This window comes from Patella vulgata, chromosome 2 (assembly GCF_932274485.2).
Source record: "Patella vulgata chromosome 2, xgPatVulg1.2, whole genome shotgun sequence".
NCBI lineage: Eukaryota > Metazoa > Mollusca > Gastropoda > Patellidae > Patella > Patella vulgata.
This window is the reverse complement of record NC_065880.2, coordinates 19,935,706-19,959,341: the sequence shown is the minus strand read 5'-3', so window position 1 is coordinate 19,959,341 and position 23,636 is coordinate 19,935,706. Positions and strand designations below refer to the sequence as shown.

The window sequence follows — 23,636 nt, the reverse complement described above, 5'->3', positions numbered from 1 at the left end:
ACAGTCAGCATCTTATTTTTGTATCAAATTTGTTGTGCATTTTCAAAACAAAACTGACAGAAGCATTACGCAGGTTATCAAGGGAACGATCAGCAATGGCAGAAGACATTGCTAAAACCACTATAGAAAGGAGGACCACATATAATAAACATTATCTTGAATTGATTAGTAATATGGCTTGACTAGTTTCTGTAGCGCTATCGCTGCCACATGTCTTAGTTTTGGCCTGATCGTCTACAGGTTGTTTTGGGTTTTTTATACGTTTTTATGTCACAATAGTTAAACAATAGTCTACATTACAATACTTCAAAATTAACATGTCTTTTAGTCTACCCCCCACTCCTGTAAAAGTCTAACCAGTGTGGCTAGACTCAGGAAACCACTACATCATATGGTCATCTAAAGAACCCAATGCACGTTTGATCTTCTAAAGAATCTACATGTCTAAAATTATTCTAGTCCCACACTCTCTTAAGGTGCCAAATGACGTAGGCTATTTAGTAATGAGCAAGATCAACATGTTTACTACTAAACTATAGCTCTGTTCACATGTCTTGATAACCAGTATACTTTCTATACTTAGAATCAATAATTTGTAAAGATGACAATATTGTTTCAGCCATCATATTTCTCCATTCCTGGTCTATGAATTTGAAACCAGTGATTGGTCCATGACGTAATATGGTCGCAGCGACAATATTTTGACAACGGAGGAGACAAATAATGTATATATCAAATTATAACTCATGTCCTATGGTGCACTTATATTCGCATAAATTACCAATTAGTATTACATTTCATCCAATTAGTAGGACAAATCAGAAGATTAGCAATGCCATCAATAAATTAGCTCAGTCTTAAATAACCTGAGGATCGGTGGAGGACATGACATGTTTTCTCAAAAAAAAACAAACAAAAAAACCATTTAAATGTACATTATATGGACATTAGAGAAATTAATATTCATTATTAAGTTATAAGGAGAAATTTATCCTCTTTTATATTTCCAGAATTTTCAGTTGTTAACTTGAAGACTGAACAGAATTCATTTCAGCTTTTTCCTGAAATTGAACTCCCGATCACGAAGGCATAACCAATCTTGTTACACCAAAACTCCCTTATCTATTACTTTGTCTTGTACTCTTGGTTCTTATATAGATATATTGATTTCTATACCGTAGACCAATTAATGAAATTATATCCACAAGATAATATTTATTTTACATTAGCCTACAGCTACTTCTTATGAATAAAGTCAATCATATTTCCTTACTGCTATCAAACGTTCAATATCTAATCCAGTTTTTTTATCATACAGTCCAACCATCAAACTCAAATAGGGACAGAATAATTCATACCCCAGTACTTCACATTGTATGACATCATAATAATAAGACACAGTTTTAAAATGTTAGATTTTTTGCAAATGAAAAATATCTTCATGCCCACCAAGGTCTCAATAATTATCAAAAAAACAACAATTTTATATGTCCATTTTTTTCTCATAACACTATTTTAAAGAATACAGTCGCTAAAGAGTCCCATTACACATCAGAGTAGCATTGAACACTGTTCATTACGAGAGAATGTCTTCTTGAACATGTCATATAGGCTGCAATTTAAGTATTTGTATGTTCCAAGGAGCACATAAGAAGCAGTTGATTGTAGTGGTTTTGGTGAGGTAGGTTGTGTTAAAAACAAATGGCCATGTTTTATTTAAAATAATGACGTAGTATCTCTAAGACTACCGGTATATATTATATGATTAAATCTATATATCATATTGATCTAATTCAAATTCTCTAATCTAAATGTATTTTATCCTTCAAATGTATCGAAATTCTGTCAGATTCAACATTACTAACCTGCATTTTCCTTTAAAAACCCAACGACAAATATCTTGCATACAATCAATGGTGTATTACAGCATTTTAGAAATGATGTACATATTAGAAATGAGTGTATAAACATAATTTACATGTTAGCAATGAGTAGTGCTGAATCCATGTTAGAAATGAGTAGTGCTGAATCCATGTATCGCGATTTTTTTTTTATGTTGTTTGTCCTTATTTTGATCCACATCAATATCTTGATATAAAAAGTTTAATTTCTTTGACATCAACAGGACTAAAAATATCAATTACATTTATTCATTTATCTTGTTGTTTTCTTGTTAAATATTGATTCGGTTATGAATCGTGATACAAATTTTATCATAGTACCTGAATCGCAATACGTATCGTATTGTGATTGCAGTCGCAATACCTTGCACTAGTAATGAGTGTATAAACATAATTTACATGTTAGAAATAAGTATATAAACATAATTTACATGTTAGAAATGAGTGTATAAACATATTTCACATGTTAGAAATGAGTGTATACACATAATTTACATGTTAGAAATGAGTGTATAAGATAATTTACTTTAGAAATGAGTGTATAAAGATAATTTACATGTTAGAAATGAGTGTATAAAGATAATTTACGTTAGAAATGAGTGTATACACATAATTTACATGTTAGAAATGAGTGATAACCATAATTTCCATGTTAGAAATGGTGTATAAACATAATTTACATTAGAAATGAGTGTACAAACATAATTTACATGTTAGAAATGGTGCATAAACATAATTTACATGGGCTTGAGACATGAAATAATGAGAAATATTAAATGGTCTTACAACCAAATGTTCACCATGCATATTTGTTATTACCATATAATCTATTTTAACCCAAATAAGGATGACAACTATAAAGGTGGTAAAAAGACAGAATTGCTCAATGTACAGCTTATAATTGCAGCTAAATGAAAGATTATAATTTTCTTACTGTTATGTTGAAAGTTTAGAAAGGATGTCACAGGGGATTTCTAAACCCAAGCATTAAGTTAGTTTGTTGCGAAATAATAATGACTTGTTCTTACTTAAATTCGGTCATCTCAACCACTTAATTAAGTCATTTTAAAGAGCTCAAATGTTTGGGTTACCCAATAATGTGTTCGATTACTTCTGTTTTTAGCACAAAACCACTGTATATATGATATGACATCATTGGAGAATTAGCCATCAGGAATAATACTATTTATAAACATTCTATAAGATATCTTAGTGAAGCTAATATTGTTTGAAACAGATGTCAATTTTGTCTGCAATATCTGCACTAAGAGCTATTATCCTAAAGAATGTTTATATACTGCATCATACACTTCCTGATGGCTATTTCTCTGATGATGTCATACCATTGAAGATATGAAATATATTACATGCTAATGTACTGTGAATATATTTTCTTTGTATAAATCCTTTAAAAAAAAGTGCAGGAGTAACGCACTACACACTCCAAATTATAAGACACACATGCAGACAAGACACAAACTATACAGAAATTGCAAGAAATAAACAACAAATATCAAATCAAGTGAATTGATTTGGGGCCAGCCATTGTATGTCCCTGGCCTCTAATGATACCGAAACATTAGTCAAAACGAAAAACATAGCAGATATTTACCAGAAAAAGGCAAAGCCCAAGGTTAAGGGGGCAAAGGCACTAGCTTCAACTAGGGGTGGGGGGGTCCTCCCTCAGAAATTTTCGTAAAACAGACTGCTGGAAATGCAGTCTGGCAGTATTTCAAGCACTGATCGTGGAGATAGATAGATCTGACCAGATACCGCCTGTCGTCTGATCACTAGTTTATCCGCCCAAAGTGGAAAGTGTCAAACGAACGGACCTGTGAACCTCAACGAAGCCCCCTCATAAGCTCCAAAGTAGCGAGTCCTTTCGAATGGTATGGGGGACCTCCCCTAGAAAATTTTGATAAAATGGACTGCCGAAAAAGCTGTCTGACAGTATTCAGGCACCGCTTGTCAAGATGAATAGAGCTGACCAGGTACCGTTCGTCGCCTGATCACTAGTTTATCTGACCAGAAAGGAAAGTGTCAAACGAACAGACTTACGAACAGACTTGCGAACCTCGAGGAAGCCCCCTCATGAGCGCCAAAGTACAGAGCATATGGGTGACCTTACCAAGAAAATGTTGAAAAATAGACTGCCGGATATGCTGTCTGGCAGTATTCAGGCACCGATTGTCGAGAAAAAAAGAGTTGACCAGAGATACTGCCTGTCGCCTGATCACAAGTTTATTTGACCAGAAAGGAAAGTAAAGTGTCAAACGAAGAGACTTGTGAACCACTATGAATCCCCCAAAATTTGAGAAATAGATTGCTGGAAATGCAGTCTCGCAGTATTTCAAGCACTAATCATCGAGATAAATAGAGCTAACCAGATACCGCCTGTCGCCAAATCACTAGTTTATCCAACCAGTGAGAATGGACTGCTGGAAATGCAGCCAGGTAAAATTTCAGACACTGGTCATTGAGATAAATAGAACTGACCAGATACTGTATGTCACCAATCACTAGCTTATCTGAACAGAGAGGGAGGTGTCAAACGAACGGAGTGAGTGAATCAAAGTGAATGAATAGTCTCGCCGCGTTGAACCTATACAGAAAAACTTTGAGGATCAGAAAAAAACACTTCTCTAGTGGTTCACTTGTTATTGTTTATAGTAGGTTTACAGCAGGTTGAGGTTAGTAAGAAATCACTCAGACTACAATATGCAAGTTTATGATTGAGTGGGAATGTGGGACTTGATATTTTTTTAAAATTATTGGTTGGGGCGGAGAGGCAAACCAACCAGATTAATGGGATAGCAAATGCCCATCTTAATGCCCCCACTGAATGGTCGTCTCCTGCTCGACATTTTTTGATGGAAATAGTCTGCCAGTTGATGTCATGAATGTAAAACAAAATAACAATAATAAGGGCGATAATCCTGATAGAATTTCAGAAAAAGTAATAAATTAAGTGTAGTGAGCAAACTTTCATGATCGTATGGATTGGAATGAAATAATATGGGATGTTTTAACAACTGGATTGTAGTTGAGGGCTACACCCATAATGTGTCTGTAGATACAAGATCAGAGTCAAAATTGGGGGTCATTTTCAGCCTAAAGTAACTTCACTTAGGGTCTTGCACACCCATAAAAACGGTTCATTCCCAGATCGCCGACTCATTAGATTTTAGGGTTCAAATTTTGATCGGGGTTAAGGGCTTGAGTGACCAAGAACAATAGGCCCAAGCTGGAGGATAAAATTAATTAGGCAAATAACTTGGGGAGCATTTATTATTTTAAATTTATTTTAACACATAATAACAAAGTTTCAACTTTAAATACGCATAAAGTGACTAACATAATCTAAAAATTCTAACAAATCCATTATTCCTTCTTTGATTAAAATTCAGCATTTTCAATCTTTTGGTTGAGATCTGTATATTTCTTCTTTTTAGGTGGTTGTCGCCGGCCACTGCAATATTGTAATAGTTGGATTTCAATTGTCATTTGTTCTTTTTATAGAAATGCCTTTACTTCATAAATGTTTGGATGCACTTTCCCAAATAACTTTTTTAAGCGTCCGTCGCTGTTTTGGTAGTTTGGGAAATAACTTATTTCTGGCTCTATTCAGAGTACTCTTCTTGGTGTGCAAAATTGACATGTTGGAGATTTTGTGTCTATTTTCTTCAGTACATTTATAGTTCCGTTTACAGTTCATTTGTTCATTTCCTCTTGATATAGTTGAAATTGGATAATCGAAGACTGGACTTTTTCCATTAAATCCTGCATCATTTCTGTAATCTATAAAAAATAATAATATATAATATGAAATTAGAATACTTGAAATTGAGAAATGAAGTGCAATTTTAAAGATACTCTTTGACACAGTAACTTACCTAGATATCGGAATGGACTGGTGGGTGGGTTTGGTTGTTGTCTATTCTGCTAACTATATCATTAATGGTAGATGCTGTAGATCTAAATCCCTTGATTTTTTCACAGCACTGCCATATCACTAAGTTGATATTCTGTCTCTAATCCAATCTATACATAAAATCAGCAACACATAGGTATCTGCCGCCTTTTGCTGTGGGAAAAAACTTCGATTGCAACTGAGCACTAGAAGCGAATGTCTTCGAAATGATTTACATTATGAGAAATAATCACACTGTGAATAATAATAATAAGGAAATTTATATTGCACATCCAACTTGGGGATGCTCTAGGCGTATGAAAGTGTTCGCATGGGTTAATCGTTGTGCCTAAACAGCCAGGTTTTCACACTTGATTTGAAGATAGACAATGTTTCACATTTTTGAATGGAAGGTGGTAGCGAATTCCATAGAATTGATGCATTATACTGAAAAGTCGTTGAACCAAATTTCTTCATCTTATAAACCGGTACATCTAACAATAATTTATTCTCGGATCTCAGTGACCTTTTTGGTTGGTAGTGTTTCAAGATATCCTGAAGATATCTTGGTGCTGTTTTATTTAATGTTTGTATGTCAAAGTTATAATTTTAAAGTTAATTCTCTCGCGGACTCAGAGCCAGTGAAGATTATTTAAGATGGGAGTGATGTGTGATTTTGAACTGTATTAGTTAGTGAGTTGAGTTCTGATCAAATTCAAGTTCATGTAATTTAAGTGAACTATGTTCATTGGTAAACCTAATAATGACTGGTCCCTGACTCGTTAACACTCTTAATCTGTTTAAACCTTATCAAAGAGAGCTGCAGTCAACTTTCCAATATCTGCAAGTCAGCGATATGGGAAGACCCCATAAAAACTATAGTGATTCAATGTTCAATTTGGAGATAATTTTTCTGCTCCAGTTCTTTTAAATTATCAATCAACTACTTTAGGTGATTAGTCTGTTGTCTTATAGGAGTCAAATTACCATTTAATCAACTATGAAAGTAATCTCGTCTACTAATCATGTACATTGTAATCTGAAGCATTTGTAAAACCCCTAAAAAACACATTTCTATCCATCAATTTAGATACCATCAATTTAGATTCAATCTATAATACAGATGATTTAATTTGATTAAAATCTGGTGTCAATTACATTTTGTTTTATTTTTTATGGTGTTGGCATAATGACAACTGACATGTTGCTTTCTTTAATGATGGCATTCAAATCATATGAACTTATTGACCAATATATAATGTTAAATACGCCCACATTTTCGAGAGATGAATAGAAAACAAGCTAAAACGAAAGTGATTTTTCCTACAATCAAGGGCCATAATTCAGGAAATTACAATTCGATATGCGCAAATATCGAAAGGAACCAAGATCTTTGAGTTATAAACTTACATTTCAAGTTTCAACAAAATCGGATAAAAATTGTGACCTCTATAGGGTCCACAACCTTGATATACCATATTTTTACGCAATTTGAGAACGAGGGGCAGCCATTTTGTCTGTCAGTTTTGGACCAATTTTCACGAAATTCGAACTCAGTCGTCCGTAGAGTGTAACAGCGATATAATAATACGGTTTTTTAAATCAGATAAAAATTATGACCTCTATAGGGTTCACAAGCTAAAAACGCAATTTGTCATACAATAAGGGGTCATAATTCATGAAGTTACGGTCCGATATGCGCGAATATCGAAAGGAACCGAGATCTTTGGGTTATAAACTTATATTTCAAGTTTCAACAAAATCGGATAAAAATTGTGACCTCTATAGGGTCCACAACCTAGATATACCATATTTTTACGCTATTTGAGAACGAACAGCGGCCATTTTGTCTGTCAATTTTGGGCCGTTTTTCACGAAATTCGAACTCAGCCGTCCTTAGGATGTAACGGTGATATAATAATACGTTTTTTTAAATCGGATAAAAATTATGACCTCTATAGGGTCTACCAGCCAAAAAACGCGTTTTTGCGTACAATCAGGGGCCATAATTCAGGAAGTTACAGTCCGATATGCTTGAATATCGAAAGGAACCAAGATCTTTTGGTTATAAACTTACATTTCAAGTTTCAACAAAATCAGATAAAAATTGTGACCTCTACAGTGTTCACAAGCCAAAAAACGTGATTTTTCGTAAATTCAGGGGCCATAATCCATGAAGTTATGGTCCGATAGATGCCAATATCAAAAGGAACCGAGATCTTAGGGTGATAAACCTATATTTCAAGTTTCATTGAAATTGGATAAAAATTGTGACCTGTAGACTGTTCACAAACAATTGTGGACGGACGGACGTGGGGGGGCCAACAATATACGTCCACATGAAAATGTCGGCGTATAAAAAATATACAAGATGAAATTGCAATCTGTCACAAGCAGAAGACCATTGTAATAGAAAATAGGTTAAATTATACCCTGGGGTAAACACATACAAAGATTACTACATGTATATATAAGTATAAGCAAATGGCTGCTACTGTATTTCCTTTCTCTGGTCCCATGGCCAGAATACTAAAATTGTACACATATTACATCAACATTTGCCATAATATGCGCAAAGTGTTTCAGTTTTCTATGATAAATGGAATTTGTGAATATGTTTTTGAGAAACTGATATTATACTTACATATAGCCAATCTGTAAATTATCATGATGTGCATTGTATCTATCTGATATCAAGCTATTTACACCACAATGAGATGGTAGAACAGTAAAATCAGGCTCTTCTGGTGTATAATCTTCAAAACAATATAACTCTGGTTCATCTGTATTATCATTAACAGTTGTCCTAAAAATTCATATAACAAAATCTTTAAATCATATTATTCAAAACTGAAAAATAATATTGTCAGTGGTGCAGGAGAGAGGACCTGGCAAGAAACAGTACCTGATTGTTAGGATGGGACAAAGAAAACAAGGTCCGATGTGCACGTAAAAGAACCCTTGACAGTTGGAATTCGGTTGCTGTCCAGTTAAAATTTCCATCACAGCACACCACGTGCGATAGTCTATTGCAGTAAGTGTAGATGAGGTTTTACAAAATTCTTTTAACAGTAGAATAAAAAGAGCATGATAGTAGTATAATAATGTTAAAATATAGTTACATTTAGTCGAAGGAAATTATGAGTCAAGGAATGTTTTTTATGATTAAAAAAAAAGTTTGAAGACTAAAGGGGGACAACTCCTCATTGGATGTACTGCTGTATCTGATCACAATTAAATCAGGATATTTTCACAGTTTTCACAAATAATTAAACGGAGATGGCCTGTTTGATTTGGATCAAAATTAAAAGCTGACACCTGTCTCTGTTAACCCAGTTTGTGCAGGATGTTAAACCCCTTTTCACTTTATTTCATTTGCAAAGTTGACAGTTGACATATCTTCCTTGTCTGGCAACACTATATTTAGATTTTGCAGGCAATAAAAAAAGTTAAAACCCCTTTTAAATGAAATCAATATTATTTGATTGGATTCCATCTTGTCACATTACCTTGGTAAATGTTGCAGGTCTTCATCCAGATCTAGTGACTCCACAATATCATTTATTGTTAAGACATGTTTATTGTTTGAGGTTCCAGAAATCATATCACCTACATAACTTGTCATTTTCATATTGACGACATATTACTTCCATCTGATTCTGCCCTTATCTGTCTTAATAATCTAGAATATAATATTAAGAATTTATCATATTAATCATCCTTATTAAATAACAAAGAATCAGAACCAACAAAAATGTCAAATGCTTGATTACGATACTCTTTCATGGATGTGAATTATGTTATCCTTATTTATGTATATATAATGAGCTATGAAATTAAATATTAGAGAATACTAAGAAAATACTGAAAGTTCAACTGATAATTTGATTTCAAATTAGTAATTCGATATGGCTCATCTGTATTAGAGTGACCAATATAGTGAATGCAAGAAATCGGACGGAAAAAATATGGACATAGGATATGGACATTCATCACTAATAACACATTCTTCAGTAGATATCACTTGTGTGATCTTGTGTGATAACTTTAATATCTCTTAGGCAGAGAAAGAGAAATGGGGTTTAATATCCACTCAACACAAACTAGGTCATTTTAGGATTAACATATGGTTAAATATTATTTCAATAATTCACTAGTGCATAAGGGTCTTTAGCAGTGGGAGGAAACCGGAGGACCCATAGAAAACCCACAAGATTGGACAGGCGACCGTACTCCTTGTCACGTACAACCGGGGTATCGAAACCACGCCAGTTGACTCAATGACAGACCTTATGATACATTCGACCATCCAACCTCCATATATCTCTCGCTTTACATGAATTTGGTTGGTCACTTAAAAGGATGGAAAGATTTGGGTGATAAATAAAATCTTCTACTTGTCTTTTTTTCATATAAACCAACAACACTCGTCGATAAAATAAAAATAAAAAAAACTAGGCAAAGCCTCGTTCTTTTTTACATTATCGACTTGTGTCAATATTTTTTTATATCAAAAAAGTTTCGTAGGAGATTCTCTATCTACATCAACATGTGATCATGTCAGATTTATATGAGTTGTTGAACAATCCTGGCAAGTTTGAAAAAAACCTCAACTATTCACACCTACAGATCAATTATAAAAATAGAAAGCTGTAACATAAATAATGAATGAAAATTTTCTATCTGAGTCAATGAAATAAAAATAAATGCATTAAGTGAGCATATATATAATAAATAAATATTAAATTTTTCGAATTAAGCAAGTGAAATAAAACAAAAATCTAACTTACTTATAAAATAAGTGACATCACTATACTAATGGAGTAGCAGAGTTAAAATTAAAGATGAAGAAAAGGCTGTCACTGTTTCATGTCAATGTTGTACCTAAAATAAAACACTGCATTATTTAATCTTGACTATCTATTTAAACAGTTTCTTCTTACAATAGCATATAAGGATAGTTTTGTCTGAAGAACATCGTTGAAGTGTGAGGTCTTAGTAGTCAGAACAATCCAAGACAATAACTGCATCAGGTCTTAAAATATAGAAAAATATACCTAAAGAGCTACAAAAGTAAAGAATTTACCCCATATTGACATTAAGGTCCTCTAAAATCGTTAATAAAAGCTTAGACATTATTGAAACAGGATAAACTAATAATTAGCATTCATTATTGATATTTCTATTTCATTTCTTGCAAAACGGAAATTAAATCAATGCCATAATCAACACAATGAATACAACTAATGGTTTTTCCAAATTTATTGTACATCGTTTCCGTTGACATTTCTTTTAGATAAATGTGTTTGAAGTAAAATGTTCTTTGAATTAATTAGTAATAAAACTCAAGTTGAGATATTAATGGTTTTGTAGTAAAATTTGTCCGTATAACTGAAGAACTCTGCCAAAATTTGATAACTGCAATCTGAAAAAAGCTTTTTTAAAAAAAACAATCAACAAAAAAACTTGATCTTCAGAACTCTTTTCCAAGGAGTAGGGTCGCCTGTCCAACCTCGTGGGTTTTCTTGGGTTTGAACTATGTGTTAGTTCCGAAATGACCTAGTTTGTGTCAAATGGACATTAAATCCCATTTCTCTCTCTCTCTCCAAAGTGCAACAAGTGCAATCTGGACCTCCTATTTTTTTCAAAATTGTTTCTATATTCATTACACACAGCCGACATATTTCAAACAATGACTCTACAACCAATTTATGCATGACACTGAATTTCATTGGCAATAAATGCAATCCATTTGGAAGTTGCTGGATTTTGCATTTCAATGATTTTTATTCCTGAATGAATAACTCTACAAAGTTTTAGGCTGACATTCCTTGTCCAAATATACAATCCAATGGAATTTCATGACCTCTCCTATAAACTGAATTTCACAATGAATTCTGTCATGAATTCCGTTCAAAATTCTTAAAAGTTCGAAACATTAAAATAGAGATAACTTTGTCAAAATATGAAAGAAAAGATAAATGTGAAAAAATCATTTGAAAATCATAATCGATATATTTTGAAAATCCATAGATTCTTTCTTATATAACACTTTAACAGTACCAAACAATACCAATAACTCAAAAAAGATAAATCTAGAACTTTGTCCCGTTTCATGTTAACAAGTCCAAACACAAGGAAATGGAGAAATACAGCTGCAATTGAGAAGGTTTAAACCCCTCCAACTTCACAAGAAAATCAGACACAAACTGTGAGTACTGTGTTAACAAGAAGATTTGGATATTTCGATGACAATTACAGGAAAAATCCCCAATATATTTCAGTAAGTAAAACTTGTTAATTCTGTGTGGAAAACCCTTTCTTAGAACTTAGAACCCTTTATTATATATTGCCACCGCTTTCCTTCTGTCTGGCATAAGTAAACAATTAGTTATAGTGATATTCAGATAAGTTTTTGGTTCCTGTAAAATGTTCTTTGAATTAATTAGTAATAAAACTCAAGTTGAGATATTAATGGTTTTGTAGTAAAATTTGTCCGTATAACTGAAGAACTCTGCCAAAATTTGATAACTGCAATCTGAAAAAAGCTTTTTTAAAAAAAACAATCAACAAAAAAACTTGATCTTCAGAACTCTTTTCCAAGGAGTAGGGTCGCCTGTCCAACCTCGTGGGTTTTCTTGGGTTTGAACTATGTGTTAGTTCCGAAATGACCTAGTTTGTGTCAAATGGACATTAAATCCCATTTCTCTCTCTCTCTCCAAAGTGCAACAAGTGCAATCTGGACCTCCTATTTTTTTCAAAATTGTTTCTATATTCATTACACACAGCCGACATATTTCAAACAATGACTCTACAACCAATTTATGCATGACACTGAATTTCATTGGCAATAAATGCAATCCATTTGGAAGTTGCTGGATTTTGCATTTCAATGATTTTTATTCCTGAATGAATAACTCTACAAAGTTTTAGGCTGACATTCCTTGTCCAAATAAACAATCCAATGGAATTTCATGACCTCTCCTATAAACTGAATTTCACAATGAATTCTGTCATGAATTCCGTTCAAAATTCTTAAAAGTTCGAAACATTAAAATAGAGATAACTTTGTCAAAATATGAAAGAAAAGATAAATGTGAAAAAATCATTTGAAAATCATAATCGATATATTTTGAAAATCCATAGATTCTTTCTTATATAACACTTTAACAGTACCAAACAATACCAATAACTCAAAAAAGATAAATCTAGAACTTTGTCCCGTTTCATGTTAACAAGTCCAAACACAAGGAAATGGAGAAATACAGCTGCAATTGAGAAGGTTTAAACCCCTCCAACTTCACAAGAAAATCAGACACAAACTGTGAGTACTGTGTTAACAAGAAGATTTGGATATTTCGATGACAATTACAGGAAAAATCCCCAATATATTTCAGTAAGTAAAACTTGTTAATTCTGTGTGGAAAACCCTTTCTTAGAACTTAGAACCCTTTATTATATATTGCCACCGCTTTCCTTCTGTCTGGCATAAGTAAACAATTAGTTATAGTGATATTCAGATAAGTTTTTGGTTCCTGTAGGGTCTTTGCAATGCCACCTTTAGGTGATCTCTGAATATCTTATTCTTCAGAATTGCTGAATGAGTCTCTGTAAATTTGGCAGGATTCATCCTTAGTTGATAGACATACTGGTTCAGATTAGTATAAATAAAGGTCAGAGGCGCCTTGAAATGGAAAATTTGGATGTTTTTGATTCCTTTTCGAATCCACTCAATAGATAACTTATAACTGAAATTGGTAAATGTGTATACGTTGCCCCAATTGATCCATGTACAGATGTACAGGTGCTTGACCCCATATAATTTCAAATGAATCCAGTTGTCCAGTTCTTAAAGTTGGATATGACTTTCTTGGACTAGCAATCACCATGTTTATGGATAAATCTGTCCATCCAGATATACTTTCATTTACTGCCTTCCAGCAAGTAATATAATTTATTGCTACAAAGTTTACAAATGGTATTGAATAGTTGTGTTTATCAGGTATCTCACAGCTCATGAGGGGGGGGGGGGTGTTCAGAAAGAGTTTATGTACTCCTGTAAGCTCTTTTAGAGATCATTTTTTAAAATTTATCGATCTTTTTCTTTCTTCTTACTTCTCTGTCTTTACCCTTTCTCTCCTCTCTTCTCCACTTCTCACCTTTGCAAATTACTAAATCATTTGAGCTGAAACTTTCAGTTAAGGTAAATTGGCTATTTATGCACATTTTGGCATTTGATTTGCACACTTAAAAAGATTCCCCCCCCCCCACACACACACACACACAAACACACTCCCTAGGACCCACTGAAAACTGAGATTTCTTTAAATGTGGGTATATAAAAATGTAAGCATGATGGGTATTGAATTGACAGTTTCTAAATTCTAGTGCTAGTCTAAATTAATTGTATAAGACCCATTAGCAAATTCTGAATTCCTCTCATTTTATTGAACGTGAAATTAATTATTTGTATCATTGCTTGATAACGGAGAGAACACCTTCAACGAAACATTGCAGTTAATAAACTTAGTGAATGTTATCCATAAAGTTATCTGTTATTAGGTGAAATTGTGTTGTGAAAGTTGTGGGTTCTCACATTATGTTATCATGGATTATAGTTTACACATGTTATATTGAACTTGGCTTCTGAGGTTTTGTGTGACAAGTGTTATGTATATAGACAGTACTAACAATCTGTCAGATTGACTATTTATTCTTTGTGTTTACTGGTTATCAAGTTCTCTAGATCACGGGATCTATATTTCCATTGATAAAGGTAAATATCTCATACAACTATTAGCCACATTAAAGCTTTTTATTAAACACACATTGGCTCCCTCCTGTCCAGAGGTTAACTATTTCATTTATTAAATCTAGAATGAATGACATATTATATATTTATCTTACATCAACAGAGGTACATTAGTAACTGTCTCTTTTACAAGGTTAGAATCAAACAACTGGGTCGACTACCTATTTGAAAAGAAATTTTGTTTTGTGAAAGTATCTTTTGTGATGATTCTTTCACTCAGAACTAGATACCTGTTAACCCTAAAGATGTAGAAAGGAAAAACAAAACCTTGAACTCTGGTCATAGATAGTTAACCATCTGAAAATGTCAATGATACATTCGAGGTATGAGGCCACCACTATAGCATTCAAAAGCTTTACATGTCAGAATCTGAACTGAGAGAGAACTCTACAATTTATAATCACCAAATTTGGAACTGTATTAGGTTTTTTACAAATTTCCCCCCAAAAATTCAAGAACATGTTTTAAAAGTCAAAACGTAAATGGGGATACAACTCTATGGTTAATGTTCCATAATACAATTAGGAACAAGCCAACAGTGAGGCTGATGTCCCCCGCCGAAATCCCAAAATAAATAGATGACGCATCACACATATTAATTAATCGCACATTTATTTTTTTCAAAAGTATCGAGCAATCAAACTATACACTAAGTTTTATCACTCCCTATCAGATAGAATCAAGATTATCTTGTCCCAAAGCATCGACCAATGAAATTGATCTTCAGATCGAGATGTTAATCATTGAACTCAATCAAGACATTCACCTAATGAACATCTTCATCAAGTTTAAACATTCTACCTCAATTAAAAGCAGAGTTGTTATGTTCCAAAGTCTTGACTAATCAAATTGCTTATTGATCCTTATTCTAAGCAGAAAATTCTCACCATCAAATGAATCTATATTCCGAGTTTTATCGCTCTCACTTCATTATAACCAAACTTATCTTGCCCCAAAGCATCAACCAATCAAATTGCTTATCTCAGTTCATCATCAAACTCCATCAAGGCATTTACCTAATGAACGCCTACACCCAGTGATTACGTTTCTAGTGTAAGGAAAGATTTGTAATATAAGAATCTTCAATGAAAAAAATGGAATTAAACAGTTAGAAGGTTTAATGGATCCATGTGATTTAAAGCGTCGACACATGAATCCAAAATTTTCACAGTCTACAACAAAATACTGTAGCGTCCTCTAACCAGGTCTGCTATCAGTGAAGGTAATTCTGCCACCAGTGACTTCTTCCGGTGAGTCACGGACCAAGCTCTTTGGACGAGCGGTTAAGAGATTAGCCAAAAGGTAATCTTCCCTTGCTCAAAAACGAACAACAACTTGTAAATTAAATTACCATTTATTCGTAAAGAACTTCTAAACTCAGGAGTCTTAGTTACAAACAATGTTGCAGTGTTTTAGATACCTATCAAGCATTATGTAGCGGACGTTTAGTCCGGCCCAGATCGCAATGATAACGATGGCACTATACAAGGCACTAAAATAATGTACATGAAATAACTAGTCAAAATCATAATAACAAAACAAACCGGGAGGAACTAAATGACAGTGCAAAAATATATACAATGGCATTAAATTAACATAACAACATACTACGTATATACAATGGCATTAAATTAACATAACAACATACTACGTAAAACAATCATTATACATATTAAATGGCATATATTGCATAATTTGGTTTGATTTATATTAATATACAAAGCATATAAATTAGGATATTGAATTATTATTTTAATCAATTATGGTGATAAGGAGCGCAGTTCTCTTGCTGGACACTTCAATACAATACAGAACAGCTGTATTCATCCGCAAAAAAAAATAGTACCTAAAATTCATGTACATTATATAGGTTTAAACGTCAAATGAGGTCAAATGAATAGAGACGTCTTTAATATATACTAAATATTCGTATCATCCCAAATCGACAATAAAACAGTGAGAAAAAGGAAAATCTAAGTAATGGCAATCTAATTAACATAAAATTTACGTCATAATGGATTCTTCAATGTTTTGATGGTGATGATGAAGAAAATAGTGATGATGAAGAAAATAGGCCTACATCTGTTCTCAGGAATCCGATAAGATTTTCAAAAAAAAGATCAGTAGAATTATAGATTATTATTCCACAAAGTCGAAAGGTATGTTAGATTTTTCATTCAGTCAAGTTAGAGCGAGTTTATTGCCGTACTTTGAGCTCCAAACCCGATAGAAATGAAGGCGGAAGTGGCCATAATAGTTTTAGAGATCACTACGTGATGGCGCTCCTGCGTCGCGACAACGGGGTCGATTTGTCAAGTTTGAACAATCTACCTCAATTAGAAGGAGTCCAGAGTCTCGACCAATAAAATTACTTATCGCTTTGCTTACCCTCAGCAATTCACTCTCACTTAATTAGAACTAAAGTTATCGTGTCCCAAAGCATCAATCAATCAAATTGCTTATCTCTGCTTACCCTATACAGAATATGCTCATCTTCGAACTCCATCAAGGCATTGACCTAATAAACACCTACACCAAGTTTGAACATTCTAGCTCAATTAGAAAGAGAGATATTGTTTCCCAAAAAGTGTGACGGATGGACGAACAGACACACAAACTCATTTTAATAGTTCCCTGCTTTCTTCCAAAGGCAGGGGACAATTAATGAAAAGTTAACTTCACAGATTGTTGAATAACAAAATGAATCTTACTTTTATGAAGCTGAACAAGATAAAAGGTACAATTTTCATAAATATCTTGTAACAAAGGGGCACCATATCTCAAAAAGATGACCATCAGATTCAAATAACACACTTTTTATGGAATAACAATTACTATGGTTTATCAAGCATATATACAAATAGATAAAATAGAATGAGAAAATATGAATATATATAAAAACTTCAATGCGAACTATAAGATGGAATGCAAGATAAGTGAACATGAGTAGTTATCACAATGTACTGATGAAATGTGGCAGGGAAATAAATACCGATATCAAAATGATCATCAACTGAAGTAGATGTATTCAGGATGGGGTGGGAGGACAGTAGAACAACACACATGTCCAGAATCACAACACTGTCACTCTATTGATTGCTATTGTGCTAAAAACATTATCAAATCAATTACAACTAATTTAATGGAACCGAGCTTATCCAAATACTGTAATCATGTCGATATGTAATGCATATTCAGTATGTTTGAATTTTTTTTCCCCAAGTTAGCAAAATTATTTATTACCAACTCCTTGGACATTATCAAGTTTAACCTCTCAGACATCACTGCTAACAAATGAAATTTTAACTTTTATGTTCATATTTCTAATACTACTAGAAATTGATCTGAGTGCTAAGAATATGGCCGTAGGCCCATTCACAATTCCAAATTTAAAGTCAAGGTTATGTCACATCAACTCTCTAAAACTTAAATCAATTGTTGTATTTATTCATCATTGATCTGAAACTTGTTTATCAAATTCTTCAATTAGACAAGACAAGAGTACAGGAAGGAAAAGCAAAGTATTGTCATTACTGTACTTCATTTAAGTTACAAATTAATCTAATACAATGTTAAAATTTTGTAGACCTTCCTAAATACTGAGAATTAGTACAAGAAATATCTTAAAATAATCTACCAGGTAATAACATATTTAATCAGAGTAATATTAGTAGAATTCCATGTTTTGTCCAATATATCAAATAAGAGTTGTGTCAAATATGATTATTTTTGATATTTATTTATTATTTATAATATATATTAACAGAAGATGTAATCTAAGTTTAATAAAGTTACAGAGGAAACTATAAGTATTATTCACGAAATATATCCAGTCATTACTTACATGTTCTGTACAAAATTCATAAAATACTTAATCCCATTTAAAGAGAGCAGAAAATTTTCCTTAATACAATGGAAATATTTTGGAGTAACTATTCGTCGGCTTGCGTTACAGCTCTCATTAAAAGAAAAGCTAACATTCAAGCTGGGTTGACCTCCGTAAATTGTTGATCCCACAAACAATTGGATAGCCAAACAGCAACCAAAAATCAATGAGCAAACGTCTTATGTATCCTGAAAGCATACCAGATCCGGGAAAATAAATATTATAAAGGAATTAACTTATAGGTTGAAGAAGATTTGAAATTCTCCAGGTATTTATAATATTACAGGTGGTTGTCACAATAAATATAAAATATTTGCTACAATATCTATTTGTCATGACACTTTGTTTTAAATTTTTGTTATTGCCTTTCGCACATGAATTCATGCATCACAAATACCAAGATCCAATATTTGGATATTACACAAGAGAAAAAAATTGACACCTTTTTTTTTAACACATGATTTTACTGTGAGAAAAAAAGTGATTCATACAGTAATAAAACATCAAAAGAATTTGATAATGTGGCCTTTTATAAATGTATGTTTGCATGATGCAGCATATTGTTTACACCTCTTTAATCTCTAATGCATAAATATCCTAGCTAAAAAAAGTCTCTCCGCGGTGGTTATTGGATGCATTGAGAAAATATAATATAGAATGGGAAGTAACCAGAAATTGTATAAACAGAAACTATTAATTTAAAAGGTGCTAGACCAAAACTTTAGAAAAAACATTGATTGGAGTTCTGAGAATTTGGTTCATGTCTGAAAAGCACTTAAAAGTTTGTAATTTAAACAATAAAATATACAAGGTGTTGATTAGGAAAACAAGCCAACAGTGAGGCTGATATCACCTGCCACAATCCTAAAATAAATAGATGCACATTTAATTGCTCATTCATCTTTTTGAAAAGTATTGAGCAATCAAACTGATTATCTATGCTTAGTCTAAGCAGAAAAAGTTCACAATCAAACTCAGTACCTGGTATTGAAACTCTATAAGTTTCATCACTCTCCATAGTTAGAATCAAAGTTATCCTGACCCAAAGCATCTACCAATGAAAGTGCTTAACTCTACTTACTATTGCGGAAAATATCAATCATTGAACTCAGTCAAGACATTCACCTAATGAACATCTACCCCCAAGTTTAAACACTATATCTCCATTAAAAGCAGATGTCTTATGTTCTAAAGTCTTGACCAATCAAATTGCTTATCGCTACTTAACCTCAGCAGAAAATTCTCATTATTGAACTTAGTCAAGGTATTGATATAATGAATCTATACTCTTACCCAATTAGAACCATGTTATTGCGTTCCAAAGTCTCAATCTATCAAATTGCATATCGCTCTGCTTACCCCTAGCAGAAAATACTCATTATCGAACTTAGTCAAGGTACTGATGAAATGAAACTATACACCAAGCTTCATCACTCTTGCATAATTAGAACTAAAGTTATCGTGCCCCAAAGCATCAAACAATCAAATTCCTTATCCCTGCTTAGCCTAAGCAGAAAAGTCTCATCTTTGAACTCCATCATGGCATTCAACTAATAAACACCTACACCAAGTTTGAACATTCTAGCTCAATTAGAAGGAGAGTTATTGTGCCCATTTTAATAATTCACTGCTATTATTTGGTTGTTTGTAAATAGGCCATTCTTAATTAATTCCGCATTATTTTGGGATATGTTTATCTTTGTTCATTACAACAGAATACACAACGCCGTGTAGTGATTTTAAAATGTTCATAATTGCATCTTAAATATAGGATATTAGTATCCCATATTTTGAAGGTAAGTTAACAATGTCAATATTGATAGAAATTGACAAATAATTGAATTCTAATTTGTGTTTTTAATTTTGAATATTTTGGATAATATTGAGTTAAGAGACTGAATGGTCTAACATGAGCACATTAGATCATAAGGCCTGTCAAAGGTGTGGTTTTGATCAAACACCTGTATGTGACAAGTATAGTAGGGTTGACAGATTAACCCTGTGGGTTTTCTACTGGTTTTCTGGTTTCCACACACTGCTAAAGACCCTTACACAAAAGCAAATTATTGAAATGAAATTGCATGTTGTTAGTACCAAAATGACCTAGTTTGTGTTGAGTGGACATTAAAAGCCATTTCTCACTCTGTCTCTAATTAAATCCAATGAGACAATATGTATTAAATTATCTATAATAATAAAACTTACTTTTTCTGTCAAGATGAATTAATCCTTCATATTGTGAAAGTGTGGATTAATGGTTTGGTTCATGTCCAAAATCTGAAACAATGACAAGTTTGACAGGTAAACATAACAATTAGCTGTAAATATCATTGTAAATTCTCTTCTCTCTTGTATTTACACGGACAACTTATAGTCTACCAACAATGGTGGAAAAACACACACAGTGATTAGAAAACAAATGCTTTAGACATGACTAGTTTTGTCTACTCCAAGGTATACCACATGTACTCAACTCATTTTTTCTCAAGAATCAAATAGAAGCAATAAAAATTATACCAGAAATGTACCCAAATATTATTATATTTCTACTAAAATACAATTCAAGAATATCAACATTTATAAATTCTTCAATACCATTAGATGGAATTATTTACTGCATATATAGAGAGAAACCAATATTATTTCATCTGATTTTGAAAAATATAATGATATGGTTTTAAAAATCTTGAATTTTTTACCTACATAAATGACTAAAGCCTATAAGATATGATGAGGAATAAAACACTGTCTATTAACAATGGTTTTCACTTAACACATTTAAAAACAATCCTACCCTATTTTCAATAATGACAACAGCTTAATGGTTGCTTTACTTTGACACAGAATAATACAAAAAAAAAAACTTACAATGTAAAATAAATATTGTCATTGCTGTTCACTTTCTAAAAATGCTACTAAATGTTTACTGTAATAAAATTCCTATCTTAAGATCAGTTACCTCAAGCAGTGTACAATAAAAATATATATAAAAAATAGAACAATGATATATATTACATATTCTACTCACCTGTATATTCAATATTACACCATAAAAGTCAACAATACCATACTTTCTGTTGTTTACATAGAATTTACCTGTATACTCCCACAATAATCCTTAATGTCTTATATAAATAGTATATGCAACACCATTATTGTCACCCTAGATAATTTTTACTAATAACAGCTGTACTGGTATGATATATATGAAGAATGAAAACATTGGCTCTATTAACACCGTTCTTACTATCAACCTATCACAGTTATTAACCATAATATCACATTGTGAATCATAAGTCAAAGAGCAGGGTTGTTAGAGCTCAAGTGCTATTTCTATACCAGCAAATGATCAGAGTAAAGAATTATAAATTTATTAATAAGACTGACCAGAAAGAAGAGTTTCTAGTACTAATTCACAGGAACAAAAAATCAATAAACACATTCTTTGATTTAGGATTTATTGGATGTATGATACCTTTAATAATAGAGATAATTCACAGCTCAATGACAATATCTCTTTAGTTGGGAGAACATCGATTGCTGACAGGATAAAATCTTTTCTATTAAGAACAAAACATTATAATTAGGAAAGTTCAACTGTTACAAACCGTATAGTAATTTATTTATTTATTAAAACAGTACACAAACAAAATAAAACATGGACATCCTGCTGTCATATATGCTCTTTGCTAATTTTCCATAATTTTATCCTATAACAGCTTTTTTTAAAAAAAAAATAATTTATTATCATAGTTGTCAACATCTGGTTATGTGTAAATAATTAAATTACTTATTTAATGTTTATGGAGTTATATAATACTATAAGAGCTACAAAGGGAATATTTTTTAATACATAAATTTAAGTGAACTAAATTTCATTAAAATCAGATTCTTAAAGATAAAGCTAGCAATCTGAATAAAAAGAAAACATAATTTGACACAATTTATTTATACAAAAATGTAATTTTAAACAAATATTCCCATTATATATATATAAACATAAATTCTGATAGTAATACCACTCTCATAAATCAACCGAGCATGATTTCATGTATTCATGTTCTATTGTATTTTGGTGATAACATGCACTTCAATACTTAAAGTAGTTTAACAATGAGCAAGTTCGAACATGACCATAGACAAAACTTTTAATAAGATTTCTTTTCTATATGTTTACTTTTTATTATTATAAGGAGTGTTTGTATTGTATACATGTATATACAATATTAAAGACTGATATTACAACATCGTAATAAGTTAATATTACACAAGCCGACTTTAGGCCACATTCTTCTATTTTAAGTATATTTTAAGTTTATAGTTTATGAAAAACCACAATTCCAAAAAAGTCCCTTTAAACTGTATTTAAAAGTGTTTTTTATGCTCTAAATATAGATATAATTACCATTCAGATATATATTCTATGTTAATAATAAGACATCAATTATTTCAACTAGATGAAAAATGAAAGTGATGAACTCATTAAATCCGACCTGATATTTAGTTTGGAGAGATGGATATTATAATAATTTTAAATATTCAAATTTCTTTCAACGCAATAGTTAAAAGAAGCCAGTACAAATATATTTTAGTGCATAAAGCCTGGTTAATTTGGTGTGAAAGTCACTTATAAATGTTTATATAATACCTTTGCACCAATTGAAAGGGTCAGTTGAAGTGGCTTACAGGTCCAGAAGTGAAGGAGATGGGACAGGGAAGGAGGGACTGAAAATTTGATCACAATAACTGCTCTATATTACCTACCCATTGAGAGTCAAAATCAAAGAAGATTAGATTCGTCAAGACAAATATTCCCATTTATATCCCCCGAAATAAGTGTAAGTGTGAAAGTCAGTTTTTGGTATATTCAGTTAAATCTGTCTGCTGATATTTGGGCAAAAATAGAGAAATTCAGAGTCACAAACCGGCTCCCCCACACACAGATTTGAATTGGTGACAAGTTTCCCAAGAACAAATCCCTTCCCACCTTATCAACTCACTGTAGCCCACACATGTATCTTAATGTAATGTAGCTATTATTTTATCTTTAAAACACTGTAGTACTTCCTCTCGACATTTGATAAATATCTAAATTGAGTCAGTTTCAGATAAGCTATTTGAAAGAGT

General features: G+C 32.3%; 1 protein-coding gene across 5 annotated transcripts in view; it reads right to left on the bottom strand.

Annotated features, from left to right (window-relative positions):
- Nucleotides 1–23,636, bottom strand: part of LOC126810215 (ankyrin repeat and fibronectin type-III domain-containing protein 1) — a 104,299-nt gene that overhangs the window by 79,053 nt on the left and 1,610 nt on the right. Inside the window, exons 1-5 of one of the 5 annotated variants that reach the window (XM_050535180.2) lie at nt 21,538–21,702; nt 20,715–20,786; nt 10,602–10,695; nt 9,321–9,493; nt 8,456–8,617 (exon numbers count right to left, since the gene is read on the bottom strand). In XM_050535180.2, the coding sequence (XP_050391137.1) occupies nt 8,456–8,617; nt 9,321–9,442 (284 nt within the window). In that variant the 5' untranslated portion in view covers nt 9,443–9,493; nt 10,602–10,695; nt 20,715–20,786; nt 21,538–21,702. Of the gene's footprint in view, nt 1–8,455; nt 8,618–9,320; nt 9,494–10,601; nt 10,696–18,467; nt 18,616–20,714; nt 20,920–21,537; nt 21,703–23,636 lie in introns of those variants that run through there. The other 4 variants (XM_050535183.2, XM_056098706.1, XM_056098705.1 and 1 more) reach the window with 4 other exon arrangements.